The sequence below is a fragment of the Bos indicus x Bos taurus genome, chromosome 9 (assembly GCF_003369695.1).
Source record: "Bos indicus x Bos taurus breed Angus x Brahman F1 hybrid chromosome 9, Bos_hybrid_MaternalHap_v2.0, whole genome shotgun sequence".
Taxonomy (NCBI): Eukaryota; Metazoa; Chordata; class Mammalia; order Artiodactyla; family Bovidae; genus Bos; species Bos indicus x Bos taurus.
In genome coordinates this window covers 83,204,104-83,229,217 of record NC_040084.1, presented here as the reverse complement: position 1 = coordinate 83,229,217, position 25,114 = coordinate 83,204,104, and the positions used below count along the sequence as shown (strand labels likewise).

Here is a 25,114-nt window from a genome sequence, read left to right as displayed (position 1 = left end):
TGCTTTTTTTCTTTGTGTAGGTCCAAATTTCCATCTAATATCATTTTCCTCTGCCTTGAGTACTTCATTTAACATTTCTTGTGCTGTGGGTCTCCACTTTAGGTTCCACTACCAGGTCCCACCACTACCAGCCCCACCACTAAACATGGCAGCCCCCTTGGTGATGCTCTCATGTCTTGTGCTAACACATTCATGCTGTCACTTAGCTTTCCATTCTGATCCCTTCTGTGTCATTCTTCACAAAGACCTAAAAGTTTCTGGACAGCTGAAATGTCCCATCATTTTATATTATCTTAGACAGGGGTAGATTCAGGGCAGAATAATTGAGAATGGGTTGTTAGCAGGGGTAGAGGAGCGTAGACTGCTCTGTGTGCTGATTTTGTCTCCACAAAACCAAACGCAGCTTGATGTTTGTACTGAATTAAATACCGTGGTTTGATCTATACTACTTTTATATCCTCTCCTCAAATACAGAATGGTATTGAATACTTACTGGGGACTCATCCAGTACCTGGCTGGATTTTATTTAAAAAGTGAGATTACTGAGAATATTAAACTGCACTTGAAGCCAAATTTTATTTATACATTCCTTTCTCTTTTTTTTCAGCTACATGCTTGGAATACATTGAATTAGGCACCAACCATCATTGTGACTGTATGATTTAACTTCTCTGAGTTCTGTGTTACATATAGAAATTGGCTATTCTTTTGGGAAAAGGGAAAGGCTACCCACTCCAGTATTCTTGGCTGGAGAATTCCATGGACTGTATAGTCTATGGGGTCACAAAGAGTCGGACATGACTAAGTGACTTAAAAAAAAAAAAAAATATATATATATATATATATATATATAGTTTAGGGCCTGCCTTATATAGGCTACTTTGAACTTAATTGAAAAGCTTTCTTTTCTTTTTTCCTGTATTTTTAAATTCTTTTCTTTTATTGTCTCTGCCTTATTTCCCCTCATTACTATCTTGCACCATCTTATTTCTTGTCTACTACTACTACTATTAAGTCACTTCAGTCATGTCTGACTCTGTGCAACCCCATAGACCGCAGCCCACCAGGCTCCCCCGTCCCTGGGATTCTCCAGGCAAGAACACTGGAGTGGGTTGCCATTTCCTTCTCCAATGCATGAAAGTGAAAAGTGAAAGTGAGGTCGCTCAGTCGTGTCCGACTCTTAGCGACCCCATGGACTGCAGCGCACCAGGCTCCCCCGTCCATGGGATTTTCCAGGCAAGAGTACTGGAGTGGGGTGCCATTGCCTTCTCCATCTAGCTATCCTCTTACTCTTTTTATCGGCTAATTCACAAAAAGAAATACATTTCCATATTTTCATCTTCCTCTTTTGAAAAAGAATATATGTTTAGAGAAGTGAAGTTTTGTTAACCCTTTGGAATTATAAAACAAAATTAAATCCTGTAGTGATTATATGGGTTTAAGTGTTACTAAAAGTTTTCAAATAAGCATTTCCAGAATATTTGAGAGATTTATCTATATGTATTTAAAACTCATTAAATGTATTTTTAGAATTTATTATAAACAAAAATTTGTCTATATTAAATTTCTCTAAAAAGACCGTTAAAATCATTAGGATTTGTGTCATACAAGAGATTATAGTCAATGTGTTCCATAACTGTATTTGACTTATTATAAACAATTATCCATTGCTTTATGTATTTCTTTAAAGATTTCATGTTATGTGTGGGATTATTATTCTATGTTGAATTGCTCATCTGGGACTATTTTAATACTAAAATCCTCTCTTGGAATGTCTGCTGTTGTGTTTATCTTCTAGGGTTCACATTTACCAAGAGAACTTGAGAATGAGCAGCCGACGGAAACGTGCTCCCCCAGTGAGGGTAGATGAGGAAACGCAACAGCAGCTTTGCTGGAATATGCATGAGGACAGGAGGAATGAACCTCTCACCTTAACTGATGACGAGCAATCCTACCCAGGTCTGGACCCCTCTCCTGCTCACCGCATCATCCTAGATGACAGTCTAAAGGAAGAAGTGGCTCACAGAGAAAAGAAGAGATGTTCCAAAGCCGTGAGCATCTCAAAATCAATTGATAAAGAAGAGACTGGTGGCATTTTTTCCCCTTTGTCTGTAAAGCTGAATATTGTAATTTCTCCCTATAACTTTGATAATTCCTGGAAAGCATTTCTAGGAGAATTCACTCTTCAGCTTCTTCCTGAACAGTGTTTAATTGAAAATTTTTCTGAAAAGAGTTTTACACTGATGAGTCCCAAGTTGAGCAATCAGTTCCTGATCTATGTTCATTCAGGATGTGAAAATATAGAGAAAAAAGAAAGAGGACTCAATGAGCCAGTCAGTATCTGTGACAAGGGAATTCAAGTGGAGTCGTCCTTCAGCAGTGAAATGTTAGAAGATTTGGAATGGCTGCAAAAGAAGAAAAGAATAAAACTTTACCAAAAACCAGAAGAAAATAACATTATCAAGGTATCAATTTATGTGGTGTCCTTTAAGTCTCTTCTGCATTGGATACCCCATTTTGAAATTAACTTAGAAGGAAGCCCTATAAAGCCAGCAATAAGCATTTCATTATTAAGTGTCAAAGTACACTTCACTGGGGGCATTCAATAACTATAAAAATATATATACATATATATTTTATATATCATAGCCAGTCATTTCCAGGCTGTACTTCTTTGGGGTCTTCCTGATTCATCCTTTCCAGCTCTACTCTCATCGACTTGTTTGGATCTTCATTATCTCTTTCTTTTCCAGTAGCAATCCTTTAGTCACTGCCTTTTCAGTTCTTTCATTTCCTTTGTCTCTGGGCTGGTATGATACGAATGCAAATGGAATTCTAGTCTATTTATGCCTACAGAATTAACTATAATCTGGAGAAGGCAATGGCAACCCACTCCAGTACTCTTGCCTGGAAAATCCCCTGGGTGGAGGAGCCTGGTGGGCTGCAGTCCGTGGGGTCGCTAACAGTCGGACACGACTGAGCGACTTCACTTTACTTTTCACTTTCATGCATTGGAGAAGGAAATGGCAACCCACTCCAGTGTTCTTGCCTGGAGAATCCCAGGGATGGGGGAGCCCGGTGGACTGCCATCTATGGGGTCTCGCAGAGTCAGACACAACTGAAGTGACTTAGCAGGCATATAAGTCTCTCCTTTGATAGGCCTTTATCTCCTCCAGCTTTATCTGTCTCCTTCTCAACTCTTTATCACTCTGCTTTTTATTCTGTCCCAGAAGCTACAAATTGATTTGTTTCCTGCATACACCCTGATGTCTTTCTGCATCTGTGCTTTCGCTCTCATACGTCCCTCTGCCTGGGTTGTTGCTTCCTCATCCCTCAGAACTCCTGGTCATTCCTCAATGTGCAGCTCAGGGTTTACTTCATCTGGGGAGATCTTTTCTTAAACTCCATGGATGGTGTTACGTGCTCTTCCCCCATAATACCTGATGCACATGCTTATTTTTGCCTTGATCGCTTGTGGTATACTTCCATTTTAGACCTTCCCCCCCGTCACTCAACTATGAAGTTTTTTTAATCTTCACAGCCCAGTAGAATACCAAATACTAAACAGATTTCTAGCAAATGGATGAATAAATTTATGATTCATTTCAGGCTCTGCTATTCACTAGCCAAGTAACTTTTTGCGACTCGTTTAAAGACTCTAATTTCAGCTTCTTTCCATATGAAATGTAAATAATACTCATTCCTTTTACCTCATACAACTGTGCTGAAAATCAGGGGAGGTAATGTAAATGTACTTCAAAAACTATAAAGCAAGTTAATATGTCTTCATGCTAATACTTGAAATATACTTGAATATACTTGATTCAATACTTGAATTCTAAAATGTTAAATTCACTTTTGTTCAGTTGAAAACATCATACATGTGTGTTATACATTTCTCACACTAAAAAGCAGTTATATCAATAGCCCTACTTATAGCTTCAGAATTGACTGAAGGAAAGGAGAAAATTTAGAAGCATTAGATTGTAATTAATTCTTCCCTGTACAGTTAAACTCTGCAACCTAGCATCCCCTCTCTGGTGATTGTGAGTGCCACAAATTGTGGCTCAAGTTAAAAATAGATTTAAGAATTTGTGGTTTGTATGCCTGTGTTCTATCCACTTCTCACCCACATCAAGTCTTGATCTCTTCTGTCTTCCCTAACCCTACTTTTATAAATATTTAAACACTTACTGCTGCAATAGCAAGGCATCTCTAAGCAAACACAGAGCAGAATATAAATAATAATGAAAAGTACTCTTTGCCACTTATTCCAGTGTAATGCTGATTGAATTTTGTTCTTTACTGAAAGAATATGAGACTCTCAGTGATCATGGATCAGGCCCAGCATAATACAGGGAAATGAAGGAAACTGTGTTTGTTGATTATCTACCATTAGGAACTTTTAAAATTATACTAGGTGGGCTATCTCATATAGTTGTCTCTCCATTTTGCAAATGACAACATTTGGGTTAAAATCAATCATTTCGTTTGTTCTTTTAGCTCTTAAATATCAATGCCAGTATTAAAATTCAAGTATTTTGACTGGAAAGCTTCATACTACATTGTTTCACCAAAGTCAAGCTGTACAACCTTAATCAGGGCCTATTTTCCTGAACATTTTAGTGTTTGATCTAGTAGTGAAGTGAAGTCACTCATTCGTGTCCGACTCTTTGCGACCCCATGGACTGTAGCCTACCAGGCTCCTCCGTCCCTGGGATTCTCCGGGCAGGAATACTAGAATGGGTTGCCGTTTCCTTCTCCAGGGGATCTTCCCAACCCAGGGATCAAACCTGGGTCTCCCGTATTGCAGGCAGATGCTTTACCATCTAGTAAAACCTATCTATGCTTAAGAATCTTCTTGGGGAATCTGTATTTTTAACCAGCGTCACTGATTATTCTGATGATCATCTAGCTGGGAAATCATTGACTTGGTAGGTAGAATTGGTGTTCTCATCACAAGCCTGCAGGTTTGGTTCCAGTAGGGAAATATTTTTTTCTAGCTACTTAAATGGTGCATCATACATAGTAAGCACTCAAATTGCAAAATAAATTTGTTATTGAAAGTGGAAATATCTGAGATTTGGTAGGTGTGTATTTAGAGTTTGTGGGGTAAATACTCAGAATACCTTTAAAACTGATGGTGTTAAAAATGTGTTTCTTATATGGTCATAAAAAATGGTGTAGTACAGTCAAAACTTTTTAATGTTGATTAATTATTTGTAGGTTGGAATTTATCTTTTGGAAGCTGGCCTAGCAAAACCAGATTTTCTGAGTGATGCAAGTTCAAGAATGAAAAAGTTCAATCAACTCATGAAGAGAGTGATGGAAAAACTATACAATTTTATTATTCCAGGTAATTTTTAAAGTAAACTTTAAAACTGCTGCTACTGAAGAGCTGTGGATTTCTCCCAAATCCTGTATATAACAACCAGAAAAACAGCTGATAAAACCATAATAAAATTGAACAACCAACATAACATTGCTATATGACAAAATTATATTTATCTTAAATGCCCCCACTACTATACTTTTTGTCTTTTTTTTTTTGCTTAATAATATGCTTAGCTTATAGTGTGTACTCAAGAAATGTTGATGGCATCAATAGGCAGAATATAAAGGGATCTGAGCTGATTGGAATTTTTGCATTATTGCTGTGTTTTTTTGTTTTTTTTGTTTTTTTATTTTGTCATGGCCAGAGATTCTTGGCCGGCCTTTACTCCACCTCTCCTTTGCAGTCTGACAAATAATCTCAAGAGCCTGCTTCCCATAAAGACCAGTTAACTTTGCTACTGTTTCTTGGCAAGAAGTTGCATCCTTGGTCAGGACTGCAGTTTCAGAGTTGTCTGCCATTGGTTCCCAAGGGAGAGTGTGGATGGCTTGCTGCAGCCCATCAGCACGACTGGAAAAACGGCTCAGATTCTCCAAGTCCTGCTCATGGTGGGTCAGCCTTATTTCTGGTGCAAATCAGAACAGTTTTATACTGGGATATCTGGGAAATCAGTTTCTAAGCTTGGTTATTGAGTTGTTTTTCTGCAGTACATTCTTTGCAAAGCTTCATAATACTAATAATAGTAAATCATTTGCATGGTAAAGACATAAAAAAAGGAAAATCACTGGTTTCAGAATTGGAAGGAATGCTTTGAAGTACCTCTAGAACTTTTTCAGAGTTATGATAAGAGTCCATTATTCTGCCTTTTAAAAATAATAAAATTGGAACTTTTCAAAGGAAAACTTCAAATTTAATTACTAATAATATGCACCTGCACTAACAGAAATAGCCAAGCATGTAAAGTTTATTGTAAACTTTTGAAAATCTTAAAAGGACATAATTTTTATTGAAAAAAGTTAATTGTGTATTTTGTGGTACAGTCTCTATTTTAAGGCATGTGAGGTACATCCTACAAATGTGTGTAGGCCTGTTTGAAACCATTCAGTAATAAATCATTGGCAGTAGGGGCCTTTTAAATTTTTCAAGAGTTTGAGGGTTTGTTTGTTTTTTTTTTTCACATTGTAGGCATGAATCTTTTTCCACAGGGCAATTGTGCCCAACAAATGAATCTGAAATTCTTATGAATTTGTATTGGTGGCGTAAGCCCTTGGTCTCCTAATTGGCTGCTGCTGCTGTTACCAAATACCTATCCTTTTTTAGCATAAGAAATAGAATGGGAAACTTTGTCTTATTAGATGTAGGAAAATTGTCTGCCTGTGGATTTTTTTAATGTTGTAAAAGTAAAATAAATTATTCTTTTACAAACTGCAATAGATATTCACATTCAGTTCCTCAGAGGTTTAAACATCTGCGATGTGCATAGCACATGCTGGCTGCTCTGAGGAGCTATAAAAACAAAAGACAGCCTTTGCTTTCAAAGAGCATTACAGTTCAGTGGGGAAGGGATGAATGAGCACAAACGATTATACTACGAGAAAGATTGCGATGTATTGTTATATCCAATGTATAAGAGTGTTGTATAATACAGAGGAGAGTATTCTGATCAGGGAAAACAAAATGTCATGAAAAAAGTATCAATTATATTATCTTGAAGGGTGGAAGCATAGATTTTTGATCAGTCAAAAGGCACACTAAGCAAAGCCCCAAAGTCAGGAGAGTACATGGTATGTTCTGGGAATAAGAATTGCCTATAGTTATAAATGTAGATCTTGTTGTTCTGAGTACACTTGTTCTTGGATATACAGATGTGTTGGAAGAGGATGAGGAAGGTTCCGATAGTGAGCCAGAGGGACAGGACATTGATGAACTCTATCACTTTGTGAAGCAGACACATCAGCAAGAAACTCGGTCCATCCAAGTGGATGTCCAGCATCCTGCGCTGACGCCTGTGTTGAGACCATACCAAAGAGAGGCTGTCAACTGGATGCTACAACAGGAGCATTTCAAAAGCACCCCTGCTAGTGGCAAGTATAAGATACTTAAAGAAAGGCAAATTGATCAGAGGGATTAGATGAGAGAGTTAGGGTGGAGGAAATCGGTCAGTAAACAAATCATATTGAAAGCATGGGATAGAATAAGTGTGTTACTGTGAACAAAATTATTTTCTAAGACATCCTTCAAAATTGACACCTAGAGAAATTCATTTATGAGTTCCCTCATCCATAAAAGTTTGAACTGGTTTTTCCAACTAGAGTAAAGGCTGCCTTGATGGAATTTTTAAAAACCAAGAAATTTTTTTACATGCCTTTCCAACTAAGAATTGCTTTTGTAACCTGATCAGATGGGAATTGTGCTAATATATGAAAGAAACTATACCATTTAATCATGAATGTTAGGGACAGAAAGCAAGTTTATAAAAGTGGGAGACTAACGTGTGACTAATCTCAGCTTCCTAGTTATACTTATTTTCTTTACTCCACAAAATAAATAATAAAATGAAATGTCATCTAGTGTTTTTGTAAAAGTAATCGATTTATGAGAATCATTTGTGTCACTGCTTTATCATTGTCTTTAAAGGGATGGGCACTAGATGAGATTTTTACAGGACCCTAGGAAGTGAAGTGCTAACCATTTCTCCTTTTTCCTATATAGATTTATTTTAATTAGTGATGAATAGCTCTTCCGTATTTCTCCCACTTTTTTATCCAACAAACTTTTTTAAACTTTTTATTTTGGAAATATCAGTTCATAGCCAATATTATTTCTTACTCTTGCTTCTCCCATATTCTGAATTATTTTGAAGTAGTAACCCCTCATGGAGAAGGAAATGGCAACCTACTCCAGTATTCTTGCCTGGAAAACCCCATGGACATAGGAGCCTGGTGGGTACAGTCCATAGGGTCGCAAAGAATCGGACACAACTGAGTGACTGAACAGCAACAATAACCCCACATATTATATCATTTCATCTGTTAATATTTCAGTTTATTTCATTAAAAGATACAGGTTCTTTTAAACAAATATATATATATATATAAAAGGAATTTTGAAAATTAACCTTCCAAATTTTTGAAAATTTTGGGTTAATTTTGAAAATTAACCCAAAAATTAACCTCCTTTCTGTTTCTCTCTCTTTAGTTTGTTCAAATATGAAACCAAATAACATCCATATAGTATTGGAATTACTTGGTATCTCCTAAGTTTCTTTTAGTCCATAGGTTTTATTTCCTCTCCTATTTTTTTCTTACATTTGTTGAAGAAATCTTATAGCTCTATAGAATTTCCTACGGGTTATTTTTTTCTCTAAAATAAAATAATTTTTTTTTAACTAAGGAATTTGATTAAGGTGTAACATATACAGTAAATGCATAGATCTTAAGGGCACAGTTTGATAAGTTTTGATAAATCTCTGCATCTATGTAACTAGCAATTCAGTTAAGACATAGAACCAGACTTTCCCAAAAGTAGACACTGGCCCATGCCTCTTTGAGACTTGAAATGTGACTGTCCAAATTATGTGGTGTAAGTTTAAAATACACACTGATTTCCAATAGTGCAAAAAGAAAAGAATGTGAAATATCTCACTACTACTTTTTATATTGATTACATATTGAAATGATAATATTATATTTGAGTAAATTAGACAAAAAGATTAAAATTAATTTTACCTGTTATATATATATTTATATATAAATATATATATATATATTTGTATCACACAGTGCTGACATAAAATATTTCCCAGCACTTTCCATCATTGCCTAGTCAGTTTTCCTACTTCAATCCCTTCAGGAGGCAACCACTATCATCATAAATTAGTTTTGCCTGTTTTTGAAACAGACAATGATAAAATATGTCCACTCAGGTGGAGGGAGTTGCCTTCTTTCAACATAATGTTTTTGAGGTTCATCCATGCTGCATGTATCAGTAATCCATTGTTTTTTGTCCCCAGGCTAGATTTTGTTGATTAAATCACATGCGTCATATAGTGGTTTTTCAGTTCTCTGTGGTTCCCATAAATTAAAACTTTCTATCTTTTAATTTTTTTCATTTTATAAAACCTATATGTCTGTATTCCTACTTCATCTATTAATCACTGAAGAAGGTAAAAAATGACTAACCGTTTCACTGGAAGTAGAGACATATTTACAACTTGTTGTTTACAACTAAGTTGTTCAAACAGCTTAAAATATTGAGAAGGGATAGTGGAAGATGCTGGTTGACACATACTCAGTACTTCATTGCTGTAGTTTTAGATATTTTTTTCCTCAGTTAACCCTTTCCTCTCCTCAGACCCATATGAAAAGTTAGATCTAAATTAATGCATTAGCCCAGTTTCATTTATCTGTGAAGTTATTTAACGATATAAGGTAACTTCTTTAAGCATGTATAAAAGACAGGCTGCTTTCATTTATTTGGTAAGCCTTGATATGTATTGGTTTTCTTTTCCTGTTAATCCTCTATACTAGTATAATTTGTACATTTTGCTATACTTTGCATAATTAAAATACAATTAATAAGTTAAATTATAAAGTATCCAATAAAATATAATTGCAAGTATAATTTGCTTTAGTTTTTCTGTCTTATCACTTGCTTCTATGGAAAATATTTGTGTGCTAAACACGCAAAAGAATAATATCTGAAGAATGAGAGCGGGGTCCTGGCCTTTTACCCACATGTATGTGTCTTCCCAGGGTATCCTGATTGTGACTGACTTTTATTTTAATGTAATTATCTGGCAGAACGGAAAATAAACAGAAAATGGTTTATTTTTTTTTAGAAAATGCCTTACACTTTCTGTGGCGAGAAATTGTTACATCTGAGGGTTTGAAACTCTACTACAATCCATACACAGGCTGGTAAGGCAAAACTTTGCTTATGTGCTTGATATTGAAAATAAATATTATGAAAACCTGTATGAGATTGATGGCCTATATCTTCAGCCTCGGCAGTACCTCAAAAAGGCATACTAAATTAAAGTCTCATTAGACAGTTTTATAGATAGGATAGACATGGAACTAATAGCACTTGTAAATTTTTGGTAGATAAATGCAGTAGGATAGACTTAAGATGTGTAGTTATTGATATTTAAAGAGATTATAATTTTAAGTAAAAATATCACCTTATTATGGGCCAGTTCATTAAATTTGTTAATTTTATTATAAAAGAGTTTTAGGAATCATTAAATATGATTAGTGAATCAGTAGTTACTGCCATTTTTATTCACAGATTCATAAAGGTCACAGAAGGTAGACATGCTTCCCTTTATTTATGGGAGAAAAACAAATGATGATAGTACCAGTTCTGTTTCTGCACGCTTAAGTTGTCAGCTTAGGCAGCTTTTTATTCTCACAGTTCTTATATTCATGATCTAGGGACTATAATTGTTGCAACTGAAAGTAGAGTTTTAAAAAGCATAAGACTTTTCTGCATTTCTCCCAGTTCTCTTTAGGAACAGTGTGATTTATATTTGCATTCCTATGATGTGTTTTTCTTATATTTTCCTTTAGCATCATTCGTGAGTACCCAAATGCTGGACCACAGTTGCTTGGTGGGATCTTAGCAGATGAGATGGGTCTTGGAAAGACAGTGGAGGTTTTGGCTCTGATTCTGACACATACTCGACAAGATGTCAAACAAGATGCTCTCACTCTTCCTGAGGTAGGAGGAGTACTACAGGGCTTGGGAAAGCAGAGCATATGTTCTCCAGAAAGCATCGTATGTTGAACATTTGGTTGGCACTTAAGTCAACACTTGCAATTTATTCTGTAGCTTATGATTTGTATTAGTTGTTAACTTCACATAGGCACAGAAAATGGGATATTTGTGACCTGGCAAAGTTTTTTAAAGTGATATTGGCCAACCAGGAAGGGGATAGATACGCTGTTAATTTATCAAGCTTCCTTCTAGTTGGCAGAGAAATTCTCTTAGGAAAGTTTGACTACTTCCTCAAATGTTTTGTCACTTCTTCAGATCTCCATATTAATGCTACATATTTTTGAGAGCTATTTTTCAAAAATTGTGCAAATCTCAGATACATAAATCTTGGGGTCAAATAATTAGAACTTTATTAAAGGGTAAATAGCTTAGTAAGTCGGAGAAGGCAATGGCACCCCACTCCAGTACTCTTGCCTGGGAAATCCCATGGACAGAGGAGCCTGGTAGGCTGCAGTCCATAGGATCACGAAGACTTGGACATGACTTCACTTTCACTTTTCACTTTCATGCATTGGAGAAGGAAATGGCAGCCCACTCCAGTGTTCTTGCCTGGAGAATCCCAGGGATGGCGGAGCCTGGTAGGCTGCCTTCTATGGGGTCACAGAGAGTCAGACACGACTGAAGTAACTTAGCAGCAGCAGCAGCTTAGTAAGTAGATTTCTCAATGAAATGAACAAATGAAACAAACAAAATTTCTCAATAAACAAAGTCTTTATTCTAAAATGTATGTGTGTTAGTCGCTCAGTCATGTCTAACTCTTTGCAGCCTCAGGGATTGTAGCCTCCCAGGCTTCTCTGTCCATGAGATTCTCCAGGCAAGAATAGTGGAGTGGGTAGCCATTCTCTTCTCCAGAGGATCTTCCCAACCCAGGGATTGAACCTGGGTGTCCTGCGTTGCAGGTGGATTTCTTTACCATCTGAACCCCTGGGGAAACCCTCTAAAATGTATAGTTGTGTTTAAAAATATAGAGTTTATAAGAAAAAAAAACTTCACTGAGACTCATAGCTTATAGCTTATATTTTCAGATAATGAAATTGTCAATTAGCACATTAAATCCTGCCGAAATGAGGCCACTAGTTAAAGACATAACGATAATTACCTGGAGGGTCCATCATGCTCGAAACCTTAGTGGTTATATGATCTTTTGATAGGATAAAGTTTGCAAAATTACCCTTTCAGATTTTTTTTTTTTTACTGTTTCAGAAATAAATTTTAATTAACTGTGGTACAAAAATGGAGTTAAACAGATTTATGTTTATTTTATCAGAAAATGAATATAAAATATTGACCATATATTTATATCTAAAAAAGACTATTTTTCTGTGTGATTTGTGTAGATGTGTATAAATACTCTTTTTGCATTTGTAAATATTTTAATATGTACACATTTTCAGCATAACATTATTTGAATTTGTCATTATTTTCCAGTGTGACTGAAAAGTCACTTTAAAAGAAAAATGCTGTTGACCTTTGTTTTTCTACTTTAGATTTTTAATTTTTCCTTGCATGATATTCAGACTTCATAAGTGATAAAGTTAAAGAATTATTAGTTTCAAACTTCCTGTATTCAATGAATTTTAAATCTAAAATATCTATTATAAAAACTCAGTCTTTAACAATGCTATGTACAAACAAAATTGTAAGATTTCTAAAAAGTAACTTTACCAACTCTCAGAGTTTTCTTGCTGCTGCTGCTGCTGGTAAGTCGCTTCAGTCGTGTTCGACTCTGTGCGACCCCAGAGATGGCAGCCCACGAGGCTCCCCCGTCCCTGGGATTCTCCAGGCAAGAACACTGGAGTGGGTTGCCATTTCCTTCTCCAGTGCATGAAAGGGAAAAGTGAAAGTGAAGTCGTTTAGTCATGTCCGACTCCTAGTGACCCCATGGACTGCAGCCTACCAGGCTCCTCCGTCCATGGGATTTGCCAGGCAAAAGTACTGGAGTGGGTTGCCATTGCCTTCTCCCTTTTCAGATTTGAGTACAGGATAGAGTAGGGAATGTCTGTTTCCTTTGTAGAAAAATGAGTTGGCATGTACAGTTTTAACTATCAGTAACTTCCTTTTGAGGGTTTTCTTCTCATTAGCTGTGTTAATTTTAACTTATTTTGATTGCTATTACAAATTCAGTGGGCTAATACAATTTTAAACAAGCCTTAACATGTTAATTTCAGAAGTTTCACACTTTAATATGCATAATTTTTTAAAATGATGGCTAGCTTTTAACTCTGAAATAAAAAATAAGGTTTATATGTGTGAATAACTTACTTAGCCCTTTCTTTCATAATTTGTTACAACTCTTTTGTATCTTCTTAATAGAAGGAGGGCTAATTTTGTGAAGCAACTCAGAATACTGAAAGCAAAACACTGTGTAACTGCTAAACGTTGTTTATATCAGGGAGAAGTGGTAAATTATTTCATTCCATCACATTATTCTGGCGGAAATGTAAAAAAGACAGAAACCCAGAATATGGAATTTGAACCAAAAGAAAAAGTTCAGTGCCCCCGTAAGTATGAAATCTCTTAAAGATAACACCTTTTGCAGTGATATTTGTTCTAGTTCTTATAATCCTTAATAACAATATATTATAATTGTTATAAATAATTGTTTTTACAGTTGTTTATACTTTGCATAAAAGTTTGGTTACAAGGCATATTATCTTAACAAAAATAAAGATTTATTCTTTGGTTTGACTTGATCCAGATAATTTGTTGCTTAATTTGTAGATTAGCAAATTAATGTAATTCTTCTTAAATAATTTTCATTGCTGTAATTTATTTCTTAATTGAGATAAGCTATTACATATTCTTCAAAATGATATACAGACAGCATGTCTTTAATAAATCTTTATTTTTTACTTAACATGGTTCTTAATGCACATTAACTGAGTTTTATTTTCTTTTCACTTTAATTGTTTTGACTGAGTTAGCATATCCTTTTGCATTTAGCTACACGTGTGATGATCCTGACAGCTGTTAAAGAAATGAATGGAAAAAAAGGAGTTTCTATTCTTTCCATCTACAAATATGTCAGTTCTATATATAGATATGATGTTCAGCGGAACAGGAGTCTTCTGAAACGGATGCTCAAATGTTTAATTTTTGAAGGCCTTGTGAAACAGATCAAAGGCCATGGTTTTTCTGGTACTTTTACACTGGGAAAGAATTACAAAGAAGAGGATATATATGATAAAACGAGAAAGCAGGTAACAGCATTTATCGAGTAGTTGTATGTGATCCTTTACAAAGTAAGTTGACAGATCCCACCTGTCTAAAGCTCTTAGAGCCAGATGATAAAAAAGAAGCATTAGGAAAAGCACTAATGGTTATGACTTCCGTCTTCTACTTTCTGAATAAAAGTTCCAGCAGAGTAGAAACTAAAAATAAGTATTAATTGAGTGGATTATACAGTTAGTTTGTAAAGCATAATATAGGTTAAAATAAGTTTTCTTCACCCTCATGCTATTGTCAGCACTCAAAAAGCATGTTCCATACTTTAAAAATGTTAATACATTACATCTGCATAACTCTTTACATACAATTTGAATCTTTTATGTAAGTTCTCATTTTCCCTCGTCATCACCTTTTAAAATATTTACATTTTGTTATAAAACTTCTTCTGGGCCAATACTACAATTTGCTTTCAAGAAAATAGTAAAAAATTTGTGAATATAAATCAAGAAAAAACTGATGACAACAATTCAAAATGTGGAGTTACTAGCTTAGCTACTGTGAAAGAAATGGCAGACCAAGAAGTTCTCTTCCAAGAGTAGTGAGTCTCCAGCATTTTCTCCCCAGCCAGGTTAGAAGACTGCAATGAACTTCTGTGCTTTTAATAATCCTTCTGCTACCAAGAAAAGAAAATCTTCTTCAGTTAATGCCAATCATTCCATGTTAATATCATTCATTCCTCATTCGCCCTTGACTGTGACATCACTTCTAGGAAGGTGCAGCTGGCATCTGCCTCCCCAACACAGCCCTTGTCTGTTATATAACCCCCTTATGCAGTCCTGTAGCATCATTTTAAAGGGTCGTGCTCAGTTGTGTCCTACTCTTTTGCAACACCATGAATTGTAGCCCACCAGGCTTTTCTGTCCATAGGATTCCCCAGGCAAGAATACTGGAGTGGGTTGCCTTTTACTGTTCTCTCTTTTCCAACAGACTCCTTTGAGACCAGGAGCTAAATATACCTCATACTTATATCCCCAGCATCTGACATGTTGCCTGGCAACATTTATTGGCATTCAATAAATAATTGCAAGAGGGTACACCAGTAGAAGGCAATGGCACCCCACTCCAGTACTCTTGCCTGGAAAATCCCATGGATGGAGGAGCCTGGTAGGCTGCAGTCCATGGGGTCACTAAGAGTTGGACACGACTGAGCGACTTCACTTTCACTTTTCACTTTCATGCATTGGAAAAGGAAATGGCAACCCACTCCAGTGTTCTTGCCTGGAGAATCCCAGGGACGGGGGAGCCTGGTGGGCTGCTGTCTGTGGGGTCACACAGAGTCGGACACGACTGAAGTGAATTAGCAGCAGCACCACCACCAATAGAAAGGAGAAAGAAAGAATGAATTTATCTGTTTATTGCAGTAACTAGTAGATTAATTTTTACTTTGGTTAAAAGCTATATTTTAATACTTGATGTTTTTATAATTGCCCCTGTTGTTGTTTAGTCAGTAAGTCATGTCCAACTCTTTTGTGACCCCATGAACTGTAGCCCATGGACAGGCCCCTGTGTCCGTGGGATTTCCCAGGCAAGAATACTGGAGTGGGTTGCCATTTCCTTCTCCAGGGGATCTTTATAGCCCTGGGATTCAACCCACATCTCCTGCACTACCGCTGGATTCTTTACCGCTGAGCCACTAGGGAAGCCCACAATTGCCCTAGTTTGTATTATAAACTACCAGTCTTTTATTGATTTAGACAGACTGTAAATTATAAGAGGTTGATAGCAAAATTAGTAGCTCCCTTTATTTCTAAGTTTTGTTCCTTCCAAATATTAATTAAACAACAGTAGAGTTTTCTTTTCCTTTTGGGCCTGTGGGAGGAGGAGTTCATAGAGCAATTTGAAAACCACTGATCAGGAGTGATTCTCCTCAGGGAAAGAGTGACAAAGACTGCCTATGAGATTTTTATGTAAAGCACATGAAGTTGGGTGTTTAATTTTAGCTATGTCACTCCATTAAGATAAATAAATAATGTTTTTCATAGGCAGTGGGGAGTCCAAGGAAAACTCAGAAAGAATCCAGAAAATCAGGAAACAAGGACACAGACTCTGAATATTTGCCATCAAACACCTCTGATGATGATGATGATCCTTACTATTATTACTGCAAGCCCAGGAGAAATCGTAGTAAATGGAGGAAGAAACCTGTTCCGTCCACAAAAAGGGAAAAAAGCCAGCTGAACATCAGTCTCAACCCACAGGATCACTGTCCACCTACTGGTAACTCTGAAATTACTGATGTTACTACATCTGAAAGTACATGTGTCTTTGAAGTCAATCAAGAACATTCAGCAAAGGACCAAGCTGAATCTCTAAATCCTGTTGGTGATGACATGCCACATTCTAATATCATGGGTTCCTATAATTCTTCCAGTTATCGCTTTGGGTGCATATGTGGTGAACTTGACCAGGTAGACTGTAAGCCTCGTGTTCAGTGCCTGAAATGCCACTTGTGGCAACATGCAAAATGTGTGAATTATGAAGAGAAGAATCTGAAGATTAAACCTTTCTACTGCCCCCACTGCCTTGTTGCAATGGAGCCAGTATCCACAAGAGCAACTCTGATCATCTCCCCCAGTTCCATCTGTCATCAGTGGGTGGATGAAATCAACAGGCATGTGAGGTCATCATCTCTTCGAGTCTTGGTAAGACAGTTTGCACTCTTTAAAGGGATAGGAAAATGTAAGTGTTTGCTTATGATAATTTTTATAATCTTTGTCACCTTGTTTTTATCCCGAAAATTAACTTAATGAGATAATGATATTAAGTCAGAACTCAAAGAGGAAATTGAGAATAAGAAAAAGTACAGTAGACTGTTTATTCTTTTCTGACATCAGAAGTTAAAGCACTTTGAGTGGAAAGTTATGAAAGTTTTTGAAGAAGTCCTTAATCATATAAGGGAAAAACATCTTTGTATTCAGAAAGAAATGCAGTTCAAAGGCAGCATTGTTTAATAGTTATCTGCTTGTGTGATCCTACATCTTTTAGCTCCAGAATCTTCCTCTGAAGCCTCAGTTACCCCTTCTGTAAAATAAGAATTTACTCATTCAACAAATATTTAGTGAACACCTATTGTGTGCCAGGAATTGTGCTAAGTTCTAAAAATTGTACCCCCCACACACTTTTTGTGAAGATTGAATGATTTGATAAACTGCTGGCACATGGTGAGTGTTCATTTAATGTTATTGTTCACTACTGTTAGTATTTTTTACCCTTTGTGTTCTTCTTTTCTTCTTTCCACACAAATGTTACTGGAGATTTTCTGTATTTTGGCCACTATGATAGGCATGTATAATACAGTAGTTTATAAAACACCAACTTTGCCACTGAGGAGCTCTGTTCTGTAGAGGAGGCAAACCTTGGTTTGTATCTTGACTCTACTAGTTTTGAGTAAGTCCCTTCATGTTTTCTATGTGTGACATAGGACTAATAACAACTAACAGAATTGTTGTTAAAGGTGGGAGATAAAACTCTGCAGTGCTAAAACATAAAAGGCATTCAGTAAATAATAGCTCTTGTTTTACTTTCTCATACCATTGTGCTTTCGCACAAACTATTGATTCCATCTACCCACCTACCTTTTCCCCTTTCTTCCACCCATGAAAGCTCTTGAATGTACTTCAAGATCTACTGCAAATTTGAATTCCTCTCTGAATTTACCTTCTTAGCCATAAAATTGGTCTCCATTGTGATGCTTTCGCATTTACTTCTATTCCAGTGCCTTTCACATTGCTTATGTTTTTAGTCTTCCACAGTAAAATGCATCTTTCTCTAAATAGGTCTGGGATGTATCTTATAGGATGTTTGGTTATAAACAAATAGAAAGTGCTTGGTAAGGGTATAAATGAATGTCTGTGATTATATCCTAGGTATATCAAGGAGTGAAGAAAGATGGTTTTTTACAGCCTCATTTTTTGGCAGAACAGGATATAGTCATCATTACTTACGATGTCCTCCGTTCAGAACTAAACTATGTAGACATCCCACACAGCAACAGTGAGGATGGGCGTCGCTTAAGGAACCAGAAGCGCTACATGGCTATTCCCAGTCCTCTTGTAGCTGTGGAGTGGTGGAGGATCTGCCTTGATGAAGCTCAGATGGTCGAATGTCCTGCTGTAAAAGTGAGAATTTCTGCAGAATTGCTTGAGGGCTGGGGAAGAGCTGGAGGAAACTGTTCATAGGAAATTTAATAGTTTACATGTAGTTTAACCCACAGTATTGACATTCGCCAAAAGTTTGCCTTTGGACACTTTGCATTTGCTTTCTCTTGTGCATGAGCTGTATAATCCTTAAAAATTATTTGGTACTTGGAATCATTGTTCTGTATGAAAAGTTCATGTATATTTGAACAAGATGGTAGTTTTTATGTGATGTAGATCTAAGTAAACTCTACTTAGGTACTTTAATCAGCATTTCTGCCACATGGAGTGCTCACCATACAAGCTCTGGTAACTGACAGCTTTTTATCAGAGACCAAATGGTAATGGGAAAATGCTAGAGGAAAAACTTTTATTCAGACTTCATTGTATGTCTTTATTCTGTCTTCTTTGCCCAGTCTGTGACCTGAACTGAATTAATAAGTCATGCCTGTTAGCACAGTGGTTCTCATCTGGAGGATGGCGTGGTCTAGGAAATGTATCAGTCAGCTGGGGCATTTTCATTCTACCCATACATGAATTTCCTTTCCTCTTTGAAAGGACACATTGCAGCCTCCTGCTAATAAGAGCCCCATACTAGAAGACAGCCCATTGAATATGATGTTCAGTATCTAGTGTGATAACTATTCTGTAAGGGAAAATGCATCTGACCTGAAGCCTGGGCTTGAGAGCTGTTTTCATAAGTAAACGCAATCCTGCATTTTTCTTGTGTCTCTCTTCTCATTCTCTCCCATCAGGCTGCAGAAATGGCTCAGCGCTTGAGTGGGATTAACCGCTGGTGCATCAGTGGCACTCCAGTACAGAGAGGACTGGAAGGTAATGGATGGTTTCCTCACATATCGCATTTATTTGAAAAACTTAAAATTTTTGAGCAAAAAATATTGCTTAACTTTTGCTGAAATCCTTAGGTGATTATGCATATATTAAAATATATTTATATTTGATCCTAATAGTTTCAGACATCTACCTTTTTAAAAGGAATCAAGTGCTTTTTGTTTATATATATGTGAAGACAGATATGTAGTTGAGTAGTCCTCCTGTCCTGACTTGAGCAGGTGTTGTGCCTGCCTGAACACTGTAGACACAGGTCTGAATTGGACTCAAAGATCCAAAATGGTGAGTAGAAAACAGGGAGAACCTGACAAGAAAGAAAGAGGGAAACAGAGAAGAAAAAGGAATTAGTTTCACTTGGCTGTGTCTATAAAGATAAGGACTTCCCCTCACACATTTTAACTGATGCTTCTACATCAGTCTCATTCATATAACTAATTTTTTCCATAGAACATAGACAACATTTTTAAAACTTTTGTCAAAGTTGCAAATATTTGAGACTAAAAGTTTAAATAAGTAAATGTTGGTTTACATAATAAATTTCTGCAAAAACTGTCACTAAAATGTGGTTTAATTATAACAATATAAATATCCTTAGTCCTATGGCAGATGTTTATCTTCAAAACCTATCATTCTTGAAAGTTCAGGTTTTCATGTATCAATTGTTCTTAGCAGGATAACTTACTATTCTGCTAAAGTAAAAATATCAACATCTATTACACTGAACTGAGAAACACTATTTTTTGATGACTATTTTTAGGGGAAAAGAGTTTTTTAGGAAGATGTTTAAGTATATATTTAAATATCTCTGTAATTTTAGTAAGTTACATTAAGCTACATATTTGTAGAATGCTGCTGCTGCCGCCGCTAAGTCACTTCAGTTGTGTCCGACCATGTGCGACCCCATAGATGGCAGCCCACCAGAATCCCCTGTCCCTGGGGTTCTCCAACACTGGAGTGGGTTGCCATTTACTTCTCCAGTCCATGAAAGTGAAACATCAAAGTGAAGTTGATCAGTCGTCTCCAACGCTTAGTGACCCCATGGACTGCAGCCGACCAGGCTCCTCCATTCATGGGATTTTGCACACAAGAGTACTGGAGTGGGGTGCCATTCCCTTCTCCAATTTGTAGAATAATATCAGGCTAATTAAAAGGCCAAATTTAGTAGTCTGCTGTTACATTGGAAACTGTCCAATACGTTAATATTTAGGTGTTAATAACATAATCACGATGGTGTGATCACTCACCGAGAGCCAGACATCCTGGAATGCGAAGTCAAGTAGGCCTTAGAAAGCATCACTACGAACAAAGCTAGTGGAGGTGATGGAATCCCAGTTGAGCTATTTCAAATCCTAAAAGATGATGCTGTGAAAGTGCTGCACTCAATATGCCAGCAAATTTGGAAAACTCAGCATTGGCCAGAGGACTGGAAAAGGTCAGTTTTCATTTCAATCCCAAAGAAAGGCAATGCCAAAGAATGCTCAAACTACCGCACAATTGCACTCATCTCACATTATAGTAAAGTAATGCTCAAAATTCTCCAAGCCAGGCTTCAGCAATACATGAATCGTCAACTTCCAGATGTTCAAGCTGGTTTTAGAAAAGGCAGAAGAACCAGAGATCAAATTGCCAACATCCACTGGGTCATCGAAAAAGCAAGAGAGTTCCAAAAAAACATCTATTTCTGCTTTATTGACTATGCCAAGCCTTTGACTGCGTGGATCACAGTAAACTGTGGAAAATTCTGAAAGAGATGGGAATACCAGACCACCTGACCTGCCTCTTGAGAAACCTGTATGCAGGCCAGGAAGCAACAGTTAGAACTGGACATGGAACAACAGACTGGTTCCAAATAGGAAAAGGAGTTCATCAAGGCTGTATATTGTCACCCTGTTTACTTAACTTATATGCAGAGTACATCATGAGAAACACTGCGCTGGAGGAAGCACAAGCTGGAATCTAGATTGCTGGGAGAAATATCAATAACCTCAGATATGCAGATGACACCACTCTTAACAGCAGAAAGTGAAGAGTAACTAAAAAGCCTCTTGTTGAAAGTGAAAGAGGAGAGTCAAAAAGTTGGCTTAAAGCTCAACACTCAGAAAACGAAGATCATGGCATCTGGTCCCATCACTTCATGGGAAATAGATGGGGAAACAGTGGAAACAGTGTCAGACTTTATTTTTCGGGGCTCCAAAATCACTGCAGATGGTGATTGCAGCCATGAAATTAAAAGACATTTACTTCTTGGAAGGAAAGTTATGACCAACCAAGATAGCATATTCAAAAGCAGAGACATTACTTTGCCAACAAAGGTCCATCTAGTCAAGGCTATGGTTTTTCCAGTAGTCATGTATGGATGTGAGAGTTGGACTGTGAAGAAAGCTGAGCGCCGAAGAATTGATGCTTTTGAACTGTGGTGTTGGAGAAGACTCTTGAGAGTCCCTTGGACTGCAAGGAGATCGAACCAGTCCATCTGGAGGAGATCAGTCCTGGGTGTTCATTGGAAGAAATGAAGCTGAAGCTGAAACTCCAGTACTTTGGCCACCTCATGTAAAGAGTTGACTCATTGGAAAAGACCCTGATGCTGGGAGGGATTGGGGGCAGGAAGAGAAGGGGACGACAGAGGATGAGACATCTGGATGGCATCATCGACTCGATGGACATGAGTTTGAGTAAACTCCGAGAGTTGGTGATGGACAGGGAGGCCTGGCGTGCTGCGATTCATGGGGTTGCAAAGAGTCGAACGTGACTGAGCGACTGAACTGAACTGAACTGAAGATCTCATTGAACTCCAGAGTTAGCTAAGAAGGTGTAGAGAAAATGCCTATCACAGTTACTTTATTCTCATTTTAATGTTAAAGGAATATGAGCAGTAATTCTGCAGTTCCCTGGGTACTTAATTTGGAATAAATAAGATGTTGGCAGGTGTTTTGAGCATCTGGCACCCTTTAACAAATTTTTGATTAATTTTTTAAACAGCTTTATTGAGGTATGAATGACATATAATGAAACTATAAATATTTAAAATACAAAATTTGTAAACTTTTGACATATGTATTTACCAGGGAGTTTATTTCCACAATCAACATAATGACGCCAAAAGTTTTCTCATGTCCAAGTTACCATAAAAAATAGCATTTCCCGAATGTCTGGAAATTTAGTTTATTTTTCATCTTTGCTTCCGTGATTCTCTGATATCTTTAATGCTATCACGCTTACAATGTATCAGGGTTTTGGGGGGTTTTTTGCGTTAATAGTAACTATGGTGGGAATGTTAGCCTGATGTGACTTCAGTTCAGTTCAGTCAGTGTCACGAATCTCGGTCCATACTTCTTCAGGCACTCTGTCTATCAGATCTAGTCCCTTATACCTATTTCTCACTTCCACTGTATAATCATAAGGGATTTGATTTAGGTCATACCATTCATGGTCTAGTGGTTTTCCCCACTTTCTTCAATTTAAGTCTGAATTTGGCAATAAGGAGTTCATGATCTGAGCCACAGTCAGCTCCCGGTCTTGTTTTTGCTGACCGTATAGAGCTTCTCCATCTTTGGCTGCAAAGAATATAATCAGTCTGATTTTAGTGTTGACTATCTGGTGTGTAGAGTCTTCTCTTGTGTTGTTGGAAGAGGGTGTTTGCTATTCCCCGAAAAAAGAATATGAGGGATGGCCGGATGGGCCTCCTAGGAAATGCTTATCATGCGTTGCATAAGACCCCTAAAGGCCACAGGCCTACTGCTGGGCACCGGGTGGACAGGTACCACTGGGTCAACACACACTGATATGCAGCAGCTGGGCCCTCATGGGCGAGAGCTCAGTGGAGCCACTTTTATATTCTCTGAAATGAAAATGTGTCTAAGCTGGAGAGGCCCAGGAAACAGAAAAAATAACTGCATTAGGGACTAGGGTACATGATGGTGAATCCTCTCATGCAGATCAACTATGTTCTTAACTGTACTTTTAATTGTTTAATTTTACTTGAAATTTTATGTAACACTAATGAATGTACCCTATAAGGTAATAGAATGAAGATACTGACCTGTCATAAGAGTCAATGAATTATCAAAAGTAACAGTTTAAATAAATGTGCTGTGTTTTTAATTTAAAAAAAAAAAAAAATGCTATGACCAGTGTGTTTCCTTGGCAAAACTCTGTTAGCCTTTGCCTTGCTTCATTCAGTACTCCAAGGCCAAATTTGCCTGTTATTCCAGGTGCTTTTTGACTTCCTACTTTTGCATTCCAGTCCTCTATAATGAAAAGGACGTCTTTTGGGGGTGTTAGTTCTAAAAGGTCTTATAGGTCTTCATAGAACCATTCAACTTCTTCAACTAACTTACTATGTTGTATTTGGAAGTAGAAGTCTCATTTGTTTTCTTTTTGTGTTAGACCAGGGTTTCTCTACCTTAGCCCCATTAACATTTTGAGTCAGATAATTCATTTTCATTAGGGGCTGTTCTGGTTATTTTGTATATTGAGCTTTTACACTCCTTATACTGGTAGTGTTCTTGCAGTTGTGACACCCATAATTGTCTCCAGTCATTGCCAAATGTCCCCAGTGGGCAAAATCACACCCTTCCACCCCAGTTAATAGTCACTCTGCTAGAGTGATAGAGATAAATCAGGTTGATGATTTATTAATTAATAACATTTGTTTTTGCTCCATGGTAAAGTCAAAAATTTTAAGTCAAACCATCCTAAGTCAGACTATCTGTATTCTCAACATGCTTTTTTTCTTTCTTTTCAGATCTATTCGGGTTGGTGGTATTTCTCGGTGTTGAACCTTACTGTGTCAGACACTGGTGGGTTCGACTTCTCTATCGTCCTTATTGCAAGAAGAATCCTCATTTCCTCTACAGCTTTATTGCCAAGATAATGTGGAGGTCTGCGAAGAAAGATGTGATTGACCAAGTCAGTAGCATAAGTATTTATTGATTAAGGGTATTAGGAAAAAATTTAAGAAGAAGCAGAGTTGGGATGAAAAGTTAAATTTCCAGGTGACTTTTTTTTTTCTCCTCTGTTTAGATCCAGATACCCCCTCAGACAGAAGAAACCCACTGGCTTCACTTTTCTCCAGTGGAAAGGCATTTCTATCACCGTCAACATGAGGTGTGCTGCCAGGATGCAGTGGTAAAACTCAGGAAGATTTCTGACTGGGCTTTGAAGCTCAGCAGCCTGGACAGAAGGACCGTCACCTCCATCCTATATCCATTGCTGAGGCTCCGACAGGCCTGCTGCCACCCACAGGCTGTTCGTGGCGAGTTCTTGCCACTCCAAAAAAGGTTTTATTATCAGTTTTCTTATACTGTAAGAGATAATAGAGCAGTGATCGACAGTATTGGGGGAAGGAAATGGCAACCCACTCCTGTATTCTTGCCTAGAGAATCCCGTGGACAGAGGAGCCTGGTGGGCTGCTGTCCATAGGGTCGCACAGAGTCGGTCACAACTGAAGAGACTTAGCATGCATTCATGCATAGACAGTATTAAAGCAATTAGCTTCCTAGCCCACAGTTTCATTCAGGGTCTTAGAACTGAGTTGTCATCTGTTTTTAGCAGTGTGGTGATTTCTCTTCAATATGGAGCCCCATTTGTGAAAGAGAACCACATCAAAATTATTTTCATGGTTTTGAACATTTTTTTAGGACTGTTGAAGGGTTTTGTTGTTTTTTTGGGTTTCTGTTTGTCTTCTGCTGCACTCCAGATATGAAACGCTTTTGTTCATTTTGCGTTATATTTTTTGGTTCTGACATCAGGAAATTAGGTAAATTAGATTCCTATTAAATATTTTCCT

General features: G+C 37.2%; 1 protein-coding gene across 2 annotated transcripts in view; it reads left to right on the top strand.

Moving 5' to 3' along the window:
* The window catches only part of SHPRH (SNF2 histone linker PHD RING helicase), an 89,064-nt gene that overhangs the window by 6,203 nt on the left and 57,747 nt on the right, over positions 1-25,114 (top strand). For both annotated transcript variants that reach the window (XM_027551770.1, XM_027551771.1), the window contains exons 2-13: positions 1,799-2,465; positions 5,227-5,356; positions 7,198-7,416; positions 10,173-10,251; positions 10,903-11,053; positions 13,503-13,611; positions 14,054-14,310; positions 16,321-16,980; positions 18,205-18,456; positions 19,230-19,308; positions 24,071-24,234; positions 24,349-24,605. In XM_027551770.1, the coding sequence (XP_027407571.1) occupies positions 1,827-2,465; positions 5,227-5,356; positions 7,198-7,416; positions 10,173-10,251; positions 10,903-11,053; positions 13,503-13,611; positions 14,054-14,310; positions 16,321-16,980; positions 18,205-18,456; positions 19,230-19,308; positions 24,071-24,234; positions 24,349-24,605 (2,996 nt within the window). In that variant the 5' untranslated portion in view covers positions 1,799-1,826. The remainder of the gene's footprint in view (positions 1-1,798; positions 2,466-5,226; positions 5,357-7,197; positions 7,417-10,172; positions 10,252-10,902; positions 11,054-13,502; positions 13,612-14,053; positions 14,311-16,320; positions 16,981-18,204; positions 18,457-19,229; positions 19,309-24,070; positions 24,235-24,348; positions 24,606-25,114) is intronic.